Source organism: Chrysemys picta, chromosome 1, assembly GCF_011386835.1.
Source record: "Chrysemys picta bellii isolate R12L10 chromosome 1, ASM1138683v2, whole genome shotgun sequence".
Lineage (NCBI taxonomy): Eukaryota > Metazoa > Chordata > Testudines > Emydidae > Chrysemys > Chrysemys picta.
The window spans coordinates 31,648,538-31,667,668 of record NC_088791.1 but is presented as its reverse complement, the minus strand read 5'-3'; the positions used below and the strand labels follow the sequence as shown (position 1 = coordinate 31,667,668).

At 37.8% G+C, this 19,131-nt stretch overlaps 2 protein-coding genes across 24 annotated transcripts; one reads left to right on the top strand and one right to left on the bottom strand.

The window, feature by feature from the left end:
- Positions 1–223: 223 nt before the first annotated feature.
- Positions 224–7,877, bottom strand: TPRKB (TP53RK binding protein). Of its 23 annotated transcripts, none has more exons than XM_065554570.1 (7): positions 7,712–7,777; positions 6,679–6,743; positions 5,308–5,501; positions 5,116–5,184; positions 4,361–4,483; positions 3,017–3,193; positions 224–1,642 (listed from the first exon to the last, which is right to left on the bottom strand). In XM_065554570.1, exons 3-7 carry the CDS (start codon positions 5,449–5,451, stop codon positions 1,556–1,558), a joined length of 600 nt encoding a protein of 199 aa, XP_065410642.1. In that variant the 5' UTR covers positions 5,452–5,501; positions 6,679–6,743; positions 7,712–7,777; the 3' UTR covers positions 224–1,555. The 23 variants fall into 23 exon arrangements, with proteins under 23 accessions (XP_065410642.1, XP_023955624.2, XP_005286895.2 ...); XM_024099856.3 differs by lacking the exon at positions 7,712–7,777 and adding an exon at positions 7,380–7,576 and having other exon boundaries at positions 5,308–5,451; XM_005286838.5 differs by lacking the exon at positions 7,712–7,777 and adding an exon at positions 7,380–7,452.
- On the top strand, positions 7,132–14,573 carry ALG10 (ALG10 alpha-1,2-glucosyltransferase). Its single transcript, XM_005286844.5, has 3 exons — positions 7,132–7,296; positions 10,115–10,312; positions 12,040–14,573. The coding sequence occupies exons 1-3, from the start codon at positions 7,132–7,134 to the stop codon at positions 13,093–13,095; spliced, it is 1,419 nt and encodes a 472-aa protein (XP_005286901.2). The 3' UTR covers positions 13,096–14,573.
- The last annotated feature ends 4,558 nt before the right edge of the window (positions 14,574–19,131 follow it).

The following is a 19,131-nucleotide window of genomic DNA, read 5'->3' as shown; positions in this document are numbered from 1 at the left end:
CTTACCCAAGCACCAAAACAAAGGCAGAGAAAGGAGTTAATAAAGGATGATGAAACAGGCACCTGAGGGAACTCAAGCAGTGTCTTCATTTCAGTCAAAGACATCTTTGGAGAAAAAATATTAATAATGGGATATATGGGAGGAACAAAACTGCAACTATGAGCAATTCATATGGGAGTGGTGTTGGAGAAATAAATTGTCAAAGAATGATATGACAAAGGCATAGAAAGAAGATAATTATTTATTCAAAAAAGCAGAGCAAGCAGAATGTCATGGGTGAAACTGCAGGCGCCCTTAGAAGTTTAGATGGATTAGTAGAAGATCCTCTGGCTTTCTTACTACATGCTATTCTAGTTTTGTTACAGATATATTGAAGGCAAGAACCCTCCAACTTTCTTTTTGCATGCTTCTACATTCTTCTGCGTCTTTCATCACAAGCTGAAGGGAAAAAAAATCTTTACCCATGTCTATCCTGACTATTTTGAGTTCTCAAATGGTGAGCCATAATAGCTGTATAGCTAGACTGCTGAGAAAACCTTCCATGACAGGTTGTATCAGCTCCTGACCTTTCACTGACACCAGCCTCAATACCCCTTGCATCTCCTCTTGCAAACATCTCTGTGGCTTCTTCCTTGTTAGCCCTTCTGCTTGGAATGTCTTCCAAAAAGTTGTTCAAGCCTCCACAATTACCTCATTCAAATCCTTCCTAAAAACTAACTTCTGCAATATCATCAACAAATAAATGAGTGCATTTACATGAAGTAGTTTATGAACCAACTAAATGTGCATAACAGAATAGCAATGTAAATACATCCCCATGACCTGGTTCCTTCCTCACCTCTCCCCCTTCCATAGTGTACATGTTACCCTCATTTGTCAAATCTCTCATTTGGATTGTAAGCTCCTTGGGGCAGGTACCCATTTTCTATGTGTTTTTGACATACACTTGTGAGTGCTCGGAAATCACAAGAGGCAGTTTGTATATGCTCTCCTAGTGCATGATAGTTAGACAAGTATGATACATACATAAACACTAAGCAGCTAAAAATGTCTCCGTATCATCCTTTATTCTCCATGCTCATGCAAACCAAGTCATTGCAGGCCTTGGGGATAATAAAAATAGTTTGCACCATTAGTGGCATATCTGATTATCTTAAAGCACTTTACAACAAAGGTAAAGTAGTAATAAATTTTGAAACCTTATGTTTAGGACCAGTTAAAAGATATTGGGAAAAATTATTTTAAAAAATATTTGTAAATAAAACAATGGGTAGAATATGTACAAGTTGCAATATGTACTCTGCTCAGTACTGCACTATGTGACGCATTTCTGAAGTTCAATGAAGCTTAAGATAAAATATTGCTTCAGTGTTCCTTTAGTGGTTTATGTCCTGTCAGTTTCTTTCACAGAATGTTTTAGTGACTCTTCCAAACAAAATAAAATAAAGGAGTGCAAAGTACTTTAGTATTGAGACAGAGTCCAAAACTAATAAGAATGGTTGCAATAGTTGTTCCTGTAGCTTTAAAGTGGATTTTTTCTTTTATTTGAATGTTTTCATGCAATATCTTTTGTCGACATTCTGCAAATGATGCCATCAAGTAAGGTGCCAATTTTTTCTTCCTGTGGAGTAAGTTTGTACATCTGTGGAAACAAAACAAAAAACATGTAAAGATTATACAGAGAAGAAAAAAATTGGGCATGTACCCTTTTTCTTAAAAAAAAAAACCCAAAACAACAAAACACATTTCTTTATAAAGAAGATATTTAAGTATTTTTGAAGATTTTTTTTCTTTTTTTTTACATTAGAAATGTAGATCTTGTCTTTCAGGCTAGACTTAATGGAGATTGAGGAACCAGACACATTTTTACATCGCAGGAGGCAAGAATGAAAGGTAAGAAACAGAGGGAATGGGACTTTTAGCCCGCCCTTAAAAGCTCTATTTTTTTTTGGTTTGCATCTAATTAACTTTATTAACATAATCAGCATTTTGGAAACTGGGACTGAAATCTTCACCTCGCAAAACTCCTACTGTATTCAGTGGGACCAGGATTCCACATAGGATCAAATATTTAAGATTGACACCTTTGCCCTTCATTTAAGTGAGAGGGCTCCCAACACTCATCTCAAAAATTTATTAAAGTTTCTCCAGCAAAAGCAAGGAATACTAGACTTGACATTCTTGATATTTCTAAAGGTTAAAAAAAAGAAGGCTTGGGCTATTATTTTTTTTTTTTTTTTTTTTTTTTTTTTTTACTTATTATAGGAAAGAAAAAGGGGCACGAACACAATTTTTAAGTGTCCTTTGCTGGTCAGGTTTAAATATGAAAATTGGTTTGCAACCATTACTTTAAATAGAATTTCAGGCACCGAACATCTATTTTATTTTCTAGCACAGTTAACTAGACTTCTGTTTTGGTTTCCAGAAGTCTATAACACATCAAAAAAAAAGCAGCAAGGACTTAAAATAAAGGCTATGACATTATTGCAAATTTTTTTTATTTCTAAAGCAATTGCCAGCAGCCTGTCAACTCAATACTACTATTTTAGGGCCCTCCAATTGGATTATTCACATGCTTAAAGTTAAGAAATTGTGTAAATCTTCGCAGTATTTGGGCCTTATTTTTAATTCCATTCATCTTCCCTAGAGAAAAACAGAAGGTGCAAACCTGCTGTTGTGAGAAACCTCAAAAGGACTCAACCTAGCATTCCTCGTGTACCCAAAACTCCCATTGAAGCCAGTGACAGTTTTGGATGCTGCTGGATCAACATCCATTGAAAAATGAAATTCCCTGAATAGAAAACAGAAGCAGCAGCAAACAAATACTCCATTTCCACTTAAAATAAAAGTTTCCAATCACTTACACAAAAACCCACAAGGTTAAAGAAAAGTAATGAGTACTCACACTACAGATTTGGGAATCTTTAGAAGCCAATTTGGATTTAATGAGCTAGTTAAGTAAAATATCCCAGCCTTAGTCATATTTCACATATTCCTAAAACAAGCCTTTACAAACCTTTTTAACTTTGGATATGTCTGTTATTTTGTGGAGTTCTGCTAGAGAAACCTGCTGGCCTTCCACTTGAGATATTATGCTTTCCAGATTTATAGTTTTTTCTTTATCTTCAATCAGAACAATGAGCACTGCAGAATCATTGTCTGAAATACCAAACTTTTTCAATGCATCTGAAATCTAAGATAAAATGAGAAATATTGAAATTGTATTGGTCATTTTCTTATTACATGGAAGCCAGTGACCAGTATAATCTTTTCAGTCATTTTGCTAAATTTTCCAATTGTGTAAACTGGCATAGTTCCACATCTGTGGAGCAGTGCCAGTTTATAGCAGCAGAGAATATAGACCCAATTTTTACTTTGGTAAGTCATATGGTTTTGGTGTCCCAAATACTTTTGTGTCTAAAGTGTTTGTTAAGAAATTTTAGGGGTTATTTTTTTGTCAACAGGACAGTATGTCCATAAATGATCAGAAAACTAAAGTAATTACCTTTGGCCACAGACCAAAGTTGCGTAAATGGACAATGACCACTGTATTGAACAAATCAAGTCCTTTTCTTATCTGGGCATTTTGTTTTACATGCCGCAATGAATAGGATAAGCATATACAGACGGTTAAGGAGCATGCCTTAAAGTCTGTATAAGCAGTTCTTTATTTTTTTCATATGTATGGAGATAATTTAATTGCTTCAGTGCACAGAGTGTTTAGGGCAAAGTTTGTGCTCAAATATTCAGTGGTACAGAAATTTGGGACTAGAAAATTGTTCTGAGGTCATTAGAGATAGTGCAAAATATATTTTTGAGGGAAATGTTTGGTCTTCCTAATTCTGTCCCAACTCTTTTACTTACGGCAGAGGTGAGTGAATGCTTTATCTCAACCAAAAGCACAATGCCTCTATATTAATGACTGGTTATGCATTCAGAATGTGAATTTACATTCTGGAGGAACACCTTCATAAGTCTAAAACTTTAAAATTGCCCTTGCTTTTGCAAGTCCACTAATTTTTGCATTCCTGGAGTTTTCTGGAACTTAGGGTATAATAGAGAATATGTGGAAATCTTAATAATAAGCTAATTAGAAACACAATTTTCAAACAAAGGGGGCTTTCTTAAAAAGGAAGTGAGCTCGCACTGAGAGGTACAATTGTTTATGCACATGTAGGTCTAGCCATGTTGAAGATTTGCCCCATTACTTATTATTTTGTAGCGTTTATTGTTATCAGAGAAATAAAAGTTTTTCCAATTTTGGCTCAAGTCAAGTGAATGCTTATTCTCAGCTTGGCTAGGTGGATTTTGGAAAGCTCTTCTGGCAACAGAGACATTTGCTCAGCAAAGAAAATCTTACATTGTTGTTTGGGGAAAGGTTGAAAATAATTTCTGCATTAAGAGTTCTAGTCTTCATTTTACCAATCCTGTGTAGGTGAACTGCTTTGTTTGTTGCCACAAGAATCTGAAATGGATCAACAATCTGCAGAACAGAATAGGAAAAGATTAAAACTATAAAGAATTAGTCCCCCGCAATCAAAATCATATCATCTTAATAATGTAAACTTTCTCTCAATTACTTCTTTTTTACTGTCCTAAAATCTGCCATCCTTACATTGAGCAATAGATTATTCTGTGAGTTGTCCCACTGAAGTCAATGGGACTACTCACTGAGACAGGTAGTACTCAACCTGTTAGGATGACTGACTGTGTCCCTTAGTGATCAATGAATAACATCACTGATTAAACTGTCTCAAATCAAAGAATTTAAAGGAATCAAATCCAGCAATCTAGTGGGTCAAGGTTGTTTAATAAAGTTCTTTTTCTCTCCAGTAACCATTGCTTTGCTATTTCTAACAAAAGGTAATGGCAGGTTCTGAAAATAGTTATGGAGTGAAAGAAGAACAAAGGCTCCAGATGTTAGATATTAGGACATGAAGACTATTCAAACTATTTCTGGAACTAAATCTTTAAATGATTAGCATTTACTTTGACAGATGGAAGTAAATCATTCAAATAGCTACATCTTCTAGGAGGTGAAGTGAATCAAAGACAGACGGCTGTAAACTCTTAAAGCCCAATCCTACAATCAGATCTGCATGGGTGGACCCTTACACTTGTATGAAGTCCAAGTGAAGTCCATGGGGCTGTGGATAGGCACAGAAGTCCAACCATGTGCAGAAGCTTGCAGGAATACAAACATACTGAGTTTCGTATACAGTTCTTAACAGAGGAGGAATTATAGCTTACAAAACTGTAATACAATAGAAACAGTTACAATGGGCAATTATTTGGTGATTTGCTTACCATTGCAGGATTTATTAATGCGCCATCAATAGATCCTTCCATTGCTTTTTTTCTTAGAGCAACAGCATTTTTGACATCGTTAAACAAAACAAGAGTCACACGACAGTCAGGAAATAGTTCCAGTTGATGTGTGAAATGCTGCATCTTGTAACAAAAGAGTGAGTTTGCCTTGAACCAGTATAAAACAGCCAAACCTAGAGTATTTATAAACATAATTAATGCACAGGATTCATAATACTTAAGATAACTTTGTCTCTTTCAGAATAATGTTTCTTAATGAAGCTTAAGTAGCAAATACCATAAAATATGGGTCACTTCACCTTGAATGGTTCCTTGAAATATGTGTTTATTACTTATGCTAAACCAATGGTTTTCAATGTTTTTTCATTTGCGGACCCCTACAAAATGTTGAATGGAGGTGTGGACCCCTTTAAAATCTTAGACATAGTCTGCGGACCTAGGCAGGTCTGCAGACCACAGGTTGAAAACCACTGTTCTATGGACAACCTTTCGCAGAGCCCTTAGATATAGTCTGCAGACTCCCAGAGGTCCACGGATCACAGGTTGAAAACCACTGTGCTAAACAATCTATTCCACTTTGTATTTAGCTGTGACACTCTGATTAAGATTCCCAGAGCTGAAGAACTCTGTGTAAGCTAAAAAGCTTGTCTCACTCACCAATAAAAGATATTACCTCACCAACCTGGCCTCTCTATCATCCTGGGATCAATACAGATACAAAAAACATTGCATAAAATAACCACTCCTGTGTGTTAAGACACGAATTTTCAAATATTTTCTTAGTATGGACCACATTTTAATACAAAAATTGTCTCATGGACCACCACCTCTCCTATTCAGGATTACAAATCGCTTCCCCAGCCATTCACAATCAGATGACATCTCAGTCGTTTATATGGAAAAAATATTAAGAAAGTTGGGAGACAAAAGTTTTGCAGATGGAAACAAGAAGGAAGCCCAGGCACCAGTACATGACCAGTCACTTGTCCACTGGAAGGTCCCAGATCTTAATAAGGTGCTGCCATGCCCTTCTCCTAAATGGGAGTTGAAGGCACTCTGGGACCTTGTAAGAGAGGCCTTTGGTGACTATGGTCTGATTTAGTTTTACACATGCTTTCTTTCCTCCTTTTATCTCTTCTTTAATAAAATAAGTAAATACAATCATTATGCAAAAGTTAACACATTGTAAAAAGATTTGTAAAATGTTGCACTTATTGTTTTTACTCCGACAAAAAAGTTAAAAATTAACTTTAGCAATTGAATCCATTGTATGTGATTAATCTGAATATGCCCAAGAAAAAAATACCCAAAAAACAGAAAAAAAGTTTAAATAATATTGGCTCCAACTACCATCAGCTCCAGGCCGCCGGCGGTTGTAGGTGGGTGTGTCTGAGCCGAGGTGGCTCTGCAATGCTCTGGCAGGGACAAAGAGAAACGCTTTATGTCTTACAGCTCCTGTCACACTTCACCCCGGGCGCCTCCCATCATGGGACACGGAGGGACACTCAGATCTGCACAGGACCCAGCCCTCCCCAGGCCCCTGCCTGAGGCATCACCCACCCCGGAGCGCTCCCGCAGGGGCTGCTCAGAGCAGGGGGATATTCAGCAGCCAGCCCGCGTGGGCACCTCTCCCCCCGCTCTCCGCGTCCAGCTCAGCAGCTCCTTCCCCGCGCGTCTGTCCGTCCGACCCGCTTCCTCCTCCGCGTGCTGCGGGCAATCCCTTCCCTTCCTTCCCCGGAAACCCAGGCTCGCCCCCCGCCCCGAGCTCCGGCTCGGCAGGCTCCGTTCCGGCCGGCCCGCGCCATGGAGCGCTCCGAGGCCTATGGCTTCTCCGCCGCCATCAGCGGCGCCTTCCTGCTCTCGTGCCTGCTCTTCTCGGCGCTGAACCGCGAGCAGCGCGCGCCCTACATGGACGAGGCCTTCCACGTCCCGCAGGCGCAGGCCTACTGCGAGGGCCTCTTCCAGCAGGTGCGTACGGGGCTCCCCAGCGGCCCAGCCCCGCCCCGCTTCCCACAGGGCGCTGCCGAGCCCCGGCCTAGTGTCACCCCTACCCAGGGTGCCGCCTGCCCCGCTAGGCGGGCCCCAGCTCCCCCCGTGGCTGGCGGGATCCCGGCAGCCCCTCCAGCAGGGACACGGGTCGCCGTCGTGACTTCCTCCCGCAGCCTGCGGAGAGCCGGCTGGTGCGCTCGGTTTGTCTGGGGGCAAATACCGCCCAAACCCGAGTGTTTCCATTTCCACCAATGTGTGTGGAAACACAGTCCCGCCATAGAATAGAATGGCAGGGCCCTCAGGAGGTCATCTAGTCCAACCCCCCGCTCAAAGCTGGACCAATACAGATTTTTGCCCCATATCCCTAAGTGGCCCCCTTAAGGATTGAACTCACAACTCTGGGTTTAGCAGGCCAATGCGCAAACCACTGAGCTGCCTGCTGTGTGGCTGGGAGCATAGTGCTCAGACAGGCCTGGGAGTTGCGGCTGTCACACGGGTGCCAGGCTGCAAGCCCTGGACCCCTCGCAAGGTGCCCTGTTCCTTATCTCCTCTCCCTCTCCAGTTACACTCAAGTGAAGGGAATGACAATACTCAGAGCACTATCCTCCTGTAGTTTCTCTGTCGCCATCCCGGCATGATATAATACAATGTGTTATGGTACCTCCATAGATGTTGGGGATGCTGCAGCACCCCCTGGCTTGCAGTGGTTTCCATCATATACAGGGTTAAAGTTTGATGCAAGGGCTCTCAGCACCCCCACTATACAAATTGTTCCAGCACCCCTGGATACCTCTTTGTTTTTTGGTATCAGTCATTGGTCTTTTTGGATGGGAGTGTTGGAGCTGTCTTTGGCTATGTCTACACACTAAGCACCACAGGCGGGGTGTGTAGGGTGTATTTAGCTACAGGGCACAGTGGAAAGCAGACTTCACCCACAGTATGGTGTATATAGCTATGCATATCAGTAAAAGGCTCTGGTGACATTGGCAGGAAAAGGCTTCAGCAGCTCACCACTGCGGCAGCTGTTCACTGTGATGAGGAAAGACTCTGGCGGGGGGGGATGCAATAAGAAAAGTAGGCTTTCCCTGCTGCCTCCTCCCTGCTGGAGTCCTTCCTAGCTGCAGGGAAAGACACTAGCAATGGGGAGCCGGAGGAGCCTTTCCCTGCCACAGGGAGAGATTTCAGGAGCAGGGAAAGGCTCCAGCAGCAGTGATGCCGGGTTCTTTCCTTGCTGCCTCCCCCCTGCCAGAACCTTTCCCTGCTGCAAGAGTCTTTTCCTGTGGCCGGGAGAGGCTCCAGCAGCAGTGATGTATGGCTTGGGCAAGTAGAGAGCCATGCAGGGTATGTACTCGGGTACTTACTAACACCGTTTAGGTGTGTCTTTACTTGCCTGAGCCGTATCTTACCATCTGTGCTGCTATATATACCCGTTCTAGGGGGGCTACCTGTGTATTTATTCTATATGCCACAGAAATAAATGTGCAGTGTAGAATATATGCCTCCTATCTGCTGGAGCAGATTAAAGTGATTTGGCACTCAAATGATGTGATAAGTGGAGATGAGCTTTTAACAATTCTTGCTGGTTGGTGGACTGCACAAATTATTTCTGAGGGGGAGCAATTGTCAGGCCTTAGCTATCGACAGAAAAATGTGATATAATTATAGTCATAATTTCCGAGCTAATAAGTGCTTGTTAATAACAATAGTTTGAGGAATGCATGCACAGTACTTATGTTTCATTTAAGGGTGACCACAAAGAAGGAAAATATTGCTTGGGCCCTTTTTTGTTTATGATATATAAAGAAAGCTTGGACTTCTTTTTTAAATTAAGGATTTTTTCATGCTTGTTATTTTTACTTAAGATATATCAGCAATACCAAGAATGGTCTGCCCTGAGTTCGTATAAGCTGGGGAAATAGATGGGAATTGTTCTCAGAGGTTACAGAGGGGTAGAAAAAAATGGAGGGGAAAAAAAAGATAAAGTAAAAACGAAAGACAATAAATCTACCCTAGACATCATTGACAAAGAGAAATAAAGGACAAAGGTAGAGGGAATGGGGAAAAAAGAAAACAAAATCAAAACCATTTAGTCCACCTTCTGCCAGGATTGCAGGGTTATTCCATTTAGAAAATCTATCCAGTCAATCTCCAAAGCAACTAGGCATCTACCAGTTATCTATCTCTTTTCTTCTAGTTGTCTGTTAGGTATTAACAAAAACTAAGATTTTAAACAGTCTGAATAGATGTCTGGTTTCTACTTGCAGTCAAGTTTCACTTGCTTGGTGCACTTGATGACATAGTCCTCTGGTTGGTTAGTTGGTTGTCCATAAAGTTTTTAAGAAAACTATTATGGTAGGGAAACTAAATGTCTAGTCATGTTAAAAAAACAAAACAAGCAGAAAAATATACTTTTTTATGGATGGGTTAGTGGAGAGGGAAACATTTGTATATCGCATAAAGAAGCAAAAAAAGGGCACAGGTGCAATTTCTTTTCCTTTTCATGTTGTCGTTAGCCCTTCCAGACAAAAATGATTGTTTTTTTATAAACCAAAATCCATAGAATCCTAAAAAAAAATTAAAACTTTTTTTTTGTGATTGAATGTAGAGTGAGACTGTTTTTGTTTACTGATCTGACTAATATTGACTATAAAGATAACCAATAACTTAATGGAAAATTAATGAGTTGGAGAGTAAGATAGAACTGCTTATCAACCTATTATTGTTTTTCATTGTTTCAGTGATGCATCTTTGGGTTTTCCCAATCCTTTAATCCCCTGTTTGTTTGTTTGTTTTTAAGTGGGACCCCATGATCACTACATTGCCTGGCTTATACTTGATGTCTGTTGGAATAGTGAAACCTGCAATTTGGCTCTTTGGATGGTCTGGAAGTGTAGTGTGCTCTACGGGAATGCTCCGATTTATTAACCTCCTTTTCAGTGTTGGGAACTTCTACTTACTGTATTTGCTTTTGTGCAAGATACATCATAAAAACAAGGTACACTCTGAATCCATTAGAATTACATACAGTAATACATACAGTTTTTTTATGAGACTCTAAGCTATTCCCTTACTGTATGAGGAGTTTCAGATCTCTTCAGTTTTATGCAACAAATATTTATATCATTTAGATTATTTTACTGGCTCCTTCCTTTTTCTCTAAAAACAGGTTTTCCCCCCTCCCTTAAGGCTTGATCCTGTAAAGTTTTACACTTTACACATTTGAATAGTCCTATTCAAGTTAATGGGACTACTGTATTTATAAAGTTAATATTAATAGATTTTTATAGCCTGAAAGGGACCATTATTATAATCTAGTCTGACCTGCATTCCATAGGCCTTAGAACTTCATGGAGTAATTCCTTCATCAAGCCCATAACCTGGAGTTGAGCTAGACTAGTGATACTCAGATTGAGGCTTGTGAGACCCAAGTGTCTTTTTAATGTGTCTTCTCTGACTCTTTGCAGCACATAATATTAAAACACTGTGTGATTTAATTATTAACCAATCTAAATTATTAACCAATCAGGATGCTTTTACTATGTTATTAACCAATTGTAGTTGATAAAATAATAATACTTGGTCAGTCATTTTGCTGTGAGAATAATTTTATATATACATACACACACATACACAATATTTTCCCTGTCATACTATTTAAATATGAATATATAATACTATAACAAACAAAACAATGAATTCACACTAGTGTGGTTCTTTGGGGTAATGTTAATCACTAATTTGGCTCCTGAACCACTGAGGTCTGAGTATTAGAGAGCTAGAACTTAACTGTCTGGAAAAACATCTAATTTTGATATAAAGATTTCAAGTGACATTCCTAGGTAAATTGTGCCAGTGGTTAATTACCCTAATTAAAAATGTGCACCTTAGTTCTAGTCTGAATTTGCCTAGCTTCAGCTTCCAGCCTTGAGATCAGTTTATGCCTTTGTTGGCTAGATTAAGGATCCTTTTATCATCAGAAATCATCTCTCCATGTAGATATTCTCAATCCAGGATAAAGTCATCTCTTAAAAAACACATGCATAAATCTTTACAAGGTCAGGGTCTAATTGAATTATTTATTAATTCTTTTGGGATAGCTTTGATTTTATATTTGTAGGTGGAAATATAAATATAAAGTAACTTGTATAAGTGAAAGCGTTGGCTTTAGTATTTTCAACTGGACTATTTTTTTCAAAGTTTCTTTACTAGTTTATAAAATAATAATGAAAAGGAAAATAACCACAGATTAAATAGGCTTAAATGACGCTCTATGGCCAGTTTCAGCAGAAGTTATGGTAACTGTGCTGTCAGAGAATGGTGCATTTTGGATGCCATAGGGAACTGGAGTAAGATAGTTGCAGAATAGGGGCTTTAGATATGCCATGACAGACACTATATAAACACCTAAGATAGAATTGAAATTAATGTAATTTTCGTATTTTCTTCACAGTTTACTTTTAAATCACCAGCAGTGCTCTAATATTCTACATTCTCATATTTCTCTTACGCTTTATTGTCTTATGTTCCATATTAGTGTAGCAGAAGGTTGACAATAAATTGAGTGCAGTGTGCATACTGGTGTAATAAAAACTGATTCTACTCAGAAGATATGCTGTTTTATGGTACTGAGGATTCTAAAGAATGGTACCCTTTAAATAATTGTGATTTTTGTTCTTTAATGGAAGTAATATTACTGATAGTTTTTTTTCTCCCTTTCTCTAGACTGTGTCTGGTTTCCAGAGAATCTTATCTACGTTAACCCTTGCAATGTTTCCTACCCTCTATTTTTTTACATTCCTTTATTATACAGACACAGGATCAGTGTTTTTTACTCTGTTTGCATATTTAATGTGCCTTTATGGTAACCATAAAACTTCAGCCCTACTTGGGTTTTGTGGCTTTATGTTTCGTCAAACAAATATTATATGGACTATTTTCTGTGGGGGAAGTGTGGTTGCACAAAAGCTAAGTGAAGCCTGGAAGACAGAATTACAGAAGAAAAAAGAAGAAAGGATTTCAGCCATGAAGGGATCATTTTCAGAATTAATCAAAGTATTACAATTTCTTACTGAGTATATCATGTCATTTAAAAACCTAGTAACTCTTATTGTTCTGACCTGGCCGTACATCCTCTTAGTAATTGTGTTCTTTGCTTTTGTGGTAATCAATGGTGGAATAGTTGTTGGTGACAGGAGTAGCCATGAAGCCTGTTTCCACATTCCTCAGCTGTTCTACTTTTTTTCCTTTACTCTCTTTTTTTCCTTTCCTCATCTAATGACACTTAATAAAATTGGAAATTTCCTTCAATCAGTACGGAAGTACTTGATTCAATATAGCATGCTCATTGCCATCTCTTTATTCCTGGTCTGGAAATTTACATATGTTCATAAATACTTGATTGGAGATAACAGACATTACACATTTTATGTATGGAGAAAAGTCTTCCAAAGACATGACCTTGTGAAATACATATTTGTTCCAGCCTATATATTTGCTGGCTGGAGTTTGGCTGACTCTCTGAAATCAAAATCTATTTTCTGGAACTTAATATATTTTGTATGTGTGTTTGCTGTCACAGTTCCTCAAAAGCTACTGGAATTTCGTTACTTCATTTTGCCATTTTTAATATATAGGCTCAATATTCCAGTTCCACCTCTTTCCAGGCTTCTTCTTGAGCTGACTTTATATGTTGTTGTGAATGCAGTAACCTTTCATCTATTTCTGAACAAAACATTTCAGTGGCCAAATAGTGAAGAAATCCAGAGGTTTATGTGGTGATTTTGTACTCCTAAGAAGACTCAATTCTGTGCCTTTTCTGCAATGAATAAGTGACTACGGGCCCTAAAATTAAGTAAAGTGTATTGCTATGTGTAACTTTTCTGTGGACAGCGTAGGGCAGGGATCGGCAACCTTTGGCCCGTGGCCCGTCAGGGAAATCTGCTGGCGGGCCGGGACAGTTTGTTTATCGGCAGCGTCCGCAGGTTCAGCCAATTGCAGCTCCCACTGGCCGCGGTTCACTGTTCCAAGCCAATGGGGGCTGTGGGAAGTGGTGCAGGCCGAGGCATGTGCTGGTTGCGTGCCAAAGGTTGTCGATCCCTGGTGTAGGGACTGAAGTGAGTTGGATGTTTATATTCCTGGAAATGAATATGAGATCCAATTTACTCTTTCTACATGATAGGGTATTACACCAAATTTATAAGGCTATAGGGTCCTGGATTTAATAAATATGGCATCAGGGAAAATTCAGAAGTGTCCAAACATTCTGCAATTAATGTGAAATGAAGAAGATGTTTACAGTCATAATTCATAATAATCATGTTGTTCTATGGTAAATACTTATAAAACTGTGTTTCCTCTAGTGGGGGCTCTGGAAAAAGATTTATCTGCTATTAGACACCAAGGAAAAAAGTAACTGATACTTGGAAATGTTGGAGTAAACGTTAAATTCTTGGTTGGAGACCAGCACAAATAAAACTTAAAAAAAAATTGCAAATTAATTGGTAAGCATTCTGATTTCAGGTTGTAGGGTTTTTTCCAAAGTATTTCAGCAGTTAAATATTTATCTAAGTTATGACCTGGTTTCATAAACAGTAAAAATCTGCAGCGTAGATCATTTCCATCCATATCTGTTAGAGATCAGGGGTTAAATCCAGGGAAGCCAGGATTTCACCCCAGATTCTTCAGGAGTAAAAATTGTAAAGTTCCTACTTCCCAATGACTTTCAGTGAGATTTAGGCTGCTAAGTGCCTAAGTCACTCTTGAAAATGTGACCTAGGCTCCTAAGTCACTTAGGTGTTTTGAACATTTTACCCCAGATCAATATTTATAAACTCATAATGCATGAACCTTCTTTCTGAGAAATAAATGTAATTGTACAACACAAGATAAATTGCATTTGATAACATGACGTGTTCAAAAGGGAGCAGTTTCTAAAACACATCATTACACTGTGGAGCTTAGTATAATGAACACTCTTTAAAATAATAGGCTTTCTATGTCCTGAGGTTATGTGCTTAACAAGTTTGCACTTAAGTGGGATGTAAGTGTTCTTCCAAGTAGAAATGATTGTTTCTAAGATCTGACATATAATCTTAAAAAAGTACCAATGGCATTATTTAATTGTACTTTTACATGTTTTTCATATATATAGAAAGGTGTACTGTATATGGAAATTTTTGTTTTTAAAAAAGCACCTTTGTGTATTTTCAGAATCAAAGAATGCTGTGTCTTTTCCCCTCAGTAAATTACTTGAATTAGACTTGCAAGTATTCTTTGGACATTTCTAATAGCTTATAAAGCAGCTTTATAAATAAAATGCCCAAGAGTGAAGTGACTCCAAGCTACTCTCTGTTCTGGGACTGAAATATTGCAGTCAGGTCTGTGTACTCACAGCAAATTCAGCCTATAAAACCTATACGACCGCCATTCCAGTTATTCTGAAATGGAATTGTTTCTCAGAAGGTCAGAGCTGTGTAGTTACTGACCCACAGCTGTCCTTTCTCAGCTGTGCAGCATGCCAAATGTTGCACTCTGTCTCGGAATCCTATCCCATACTCGCCCACCACTGCCCCACTTCTCTTGAGAAAGGCTTAGAGCCACCCTTCAGTGAGTAATTTCTTTGAGTATTGTATTTAAAGCACTCCCCTGCTTCCTGCTTTCTTTCTTGCCCTGCCTCCAATAACAGTAATTTATTGTTAATCTGTATGTAGCATTTGAATAAGGAAGCCCACTCAGATACTTCCACATGACAGAGCCAACTAGGAAAGAGATAGCAGAAGCATGAGCTGGGTTGCATTTCAAGCACCTCCACACATCATTACCTCCAAGCCCAGCCCATACCACTGTCTTAATTTATGATTTCAGTTTGACAGTTTATGGGAGAGATTCATTCATGGCTCCCATCATTCTGCTTGTTTAATTAAAACAGTAATTAATGTTATTATGTAAAAGGTGTGTGTGTAAGCTTTAAATATATCTTTAAACACACTCCTTAATTTTGGTGTGGGGGGAATGGAAGGGCTAACCAAGGGGGTTCAAGTAGTTTTTTGGTTAGAATTCTAACCTCTTCCTGATGGAGCTTTTGTGAATGTATGGGTTATGGGAGAGCTGGCTTTTCCTTGATTAGATTAAAGGAGAGTGGGTCTGAATTTAAATAGTCCATGTACACTTATTTTCTGTGTAGATCTCTCTTGATATTGTGATATCTGAATGCCTTTCAGATAAACATAAGGATGGATAGTTTTTGTGCCCTCTTTTCTCCTTATCCTTAATTGAGAGAGCTCAGTTGGGTTTCAGCTGTAAATTTAAATATCGAAAAATTGTGATGCAGTCATATTCTTCTGGTCCCAATATAGAAGCCCCCTGAACTCTGAGCACCATGCATTTTCTGATGAGCCTTTTAGTACAGGATATTAGTAATTAAGCAGTTCATGAATGACTTATACATAGGTCTTAGGAACTACTTAAAATAAAAAGGATGAAGTTTACAAACTGAAACATCTCAACATTTTAACACCATGGATTTTCTTCCCCAGTGAAATGTGTTAATTGCATTTTGAATGAATACTATAGGGTGCTACTTCCTGTTCTTGATGCTCTGAAGTCTCCCTAGTCTCTGTTTGCCAGAGGCTGGGAATGGGCAAAAGGATGGATCACTTGATGATGACCTGTTCTGTTCATCCCTCTGAACCATCTGGCATTGGCCACTGTCGGAAGGCAGGATACTAGCTAGATGGACCATTGGTCTGACCCAGAATGGCCGTACTTATGTATCTTACTAATTTAGAAACAGGATTGATTTGAAATACTTACTTTTTCATTTAAAAAAAAAAAGTCACTTGGCATTCTTAACAGCTCACTGTTCTTTCCAATAATGTTCCCAACCAGGGGAGTTTTGGTATTCATGCATTAGTAAGTTACTAAAACAGAAAATGAGAGAGAGACATTAAGGCTTTCAAAATACATTCACTTTGTATACATATGTATACATATACATCACTTTTGCTGATGAGCTAAAAGCTCTTTATTGAATTTAATTCAATTTCTTCCTGAACAGCAAATTTAGAAAACAAATGTAACATTATTTTAGCAATATTGTATTTTTCAGAAATAGAGATGGTCGTAGTCACAGTGCTATCAGTTATAAGGAAAGGTTTCAAGACTTACTGAAATCACATTTGAAATTCTGCAACTACCATTAACAATGGCATTGTTTTAATCTATTTTTAGTGGACCAAGGTTCCCTGATTTTAATAATCCTGGAAAAGAATAGTTTCTGTTTTGAAAAATTCTAATCTTTGTCTTTTGCCCCTAAAATATTTCAGTTTTTGAAATTTATTGTGGGAGATAATGCCAGCCTGTAATTTTAAAAACAGAGGGGCGCATCCTCAGCCCCAAAATATCTTGTAGGTGAAATGATTTACTGAAGCATTATAAAAATGAATTACTGTAAATGTTTCTAATGAGGCATCCATTTAAAAAATAATTTCATCATGCTAATTTGTTGAAGCAGGTGATTTTGTCCAGGGTGGCAGCTAACGTCGTGTTTTAACAGCATCCAAAAGCGGTAGCTCTAGATTGATTTTTTTTTTTTATTAACTAGGAAAGTGAAGGGTGATCTTCCACAGTCAATATTAGGAAAATCAAAATAACTTGCATCTCAGACAACAGAGAAATATATAGAGAAAAGACTGAGTTTTGAACCTTTGAGGTTACTTCTGCTGAACATTGGTTAATTTTGGATGCAAAATCTACTATAGATAGGTGCATTTGTAAAATTTTCTTTATTGGAGACTATACTAATAACTTTTGATAGTAAATAGCTCATACCATGTACATAATTTCTGTTCAGAATTATTCTCTGAAAATGATGTAGCCCATTTCTGTAATCTTTGAGGAGGTATGGTTAATTTTGTTTTGTGATACACACTTTTAAAAATCCTCACAAGGTGGCAGTCTTGAACCATCTTTTTCAAATTACCAGATATTTATTTTAATGATATTTTGAATTACAGTGTCATGTTTCCTACCTTAGTTCGTGTTCGAGAGTTAAAACATTTAAAGTACTTTAGCATATATCCTTATATAACTTTTTCAATAACTTGTGTAGCTACAATGTTTGTGTTCTTAATTTGTTAACTTTTTTTGTTAGGATTTTAAAAGCCATGTATTTTTGCTTATTATTTTAAAAATATTTGTTTTAATTCTAGCAAGATTTGGTATATTGTGTCTGTGAAATCCTTGATCTCTTTTCATACTTGATATTAGAAGAAACAGAAATTAAGCCTGAAAGCTCACTGTTGAAATGAGGTACTTACTTTACATAGTATTTTATGGTGTGTAATGTCAAAATAGCTTTTTAATAGGAAACCTGTTTCATTTCCTAACTGATTTCTTGAATTAACTGTTTCCCCCATCTATATTTTAGACAGAGAGCCATTCTTCCATACCTGAGATACAAATACAGCAAACAGACACATTGAGAAAAGAAAGCAAAGTAATTGTGTTTGTAAGACTGGCACAGGTGGTGTCTTCTTTTGGTTGGACTATGTGCTTTTGAAAAATGTATACTCAAAGGGCTTTGAGACATACGGTAGACTTATTATGTGTTAAATGTCACTTAATTTTGGGTGTACTTGAAATATGTAGAGCCAGGGAGTTCTCAAGAATATTTGCCTGCATATCTCTAACTCTTGTGCTGTATTAACAATCTTAATTTTTATAAAAAGTTTTGGCTCACTAATGTATATATTTTGCTTTAGTGTCTGCCCCTTATGTGCATTTCAGTGAATTGTACAATATTTGCTTACAAAATATCCTTAGTAAGAGTGGTTTAGAGCTCAGCCAGCATAACCAGATGGGTTCTGCTCACCCTTTCTAGCAATAAAGTGTTTGTTTATAAGGCATGAATGCTTTCCTAGCCCAGGCATATTGACATTTGGATCTGGATAAAATGCCTGTGGGGCTTCACTTTTCATCTCTAAGGACTTTGCAATGTGCTGAACTCTTTGAACTTCCTTTGTCTTCAGTGAGAGTTTGAGATGCTCCTTGCAGGAGCTAAAAGGAAAGAATGAGATTTTTCAGAAGGAAAACATTATTGTAATCTTGTTACAGATGGAATGAGAGTTGGTACTAGGAGCAGAAGTGCAAGGAGGTGATTCATGCTGGTTTTCGGATACCTTCTCCCATTGGTGGTGCACAATGATTGGGTCATGTATATAACCACATAGGGGAATTTGTCAATCTACTTGTGGTTGAGAGCATCTGGAACTTTCCCTTTGGAATGGGAAATACTCCTGGAACAGGTCTGCTCACTTGTGTGACTGACCTCACTGAATGTTTGTTTTGTAATAGTTCATCAAATTATTTTTCTTTTATTTAACTATAGTTGTTTTAGTAATCTGCCTCTTTGCTTTCAAGAAAAGTAGTATGCTAATTGGACTTGTGACTGCCATGTTTTTGTTATATATTTTTTCATAGTGTTCATCATCCAAAGACTAATGTAGGTGTTTTATAAAGTAATAAATAAATACAAATTCCAAGTCTATTTTTATATATATGTGTGTGTGTATATATATATATATATATATAATCTCCCTTTCAAAGATGCCTAGCCATGAGCATATCGTTTTTCTGTGTTTTTAAATAAATAAATGGTTCTTTGCATATTTTACCAATTTTTGGCATTGTGTGCACTGTATGTTTGATTAAAATTGCACTGAATTCATTAACAATATTGTTGTACATCTTTTCAGTGATGTAATCACTCTTTAGCTACCTTCATATCTGTTTTAATAAGATGTGAATTCCATTTGT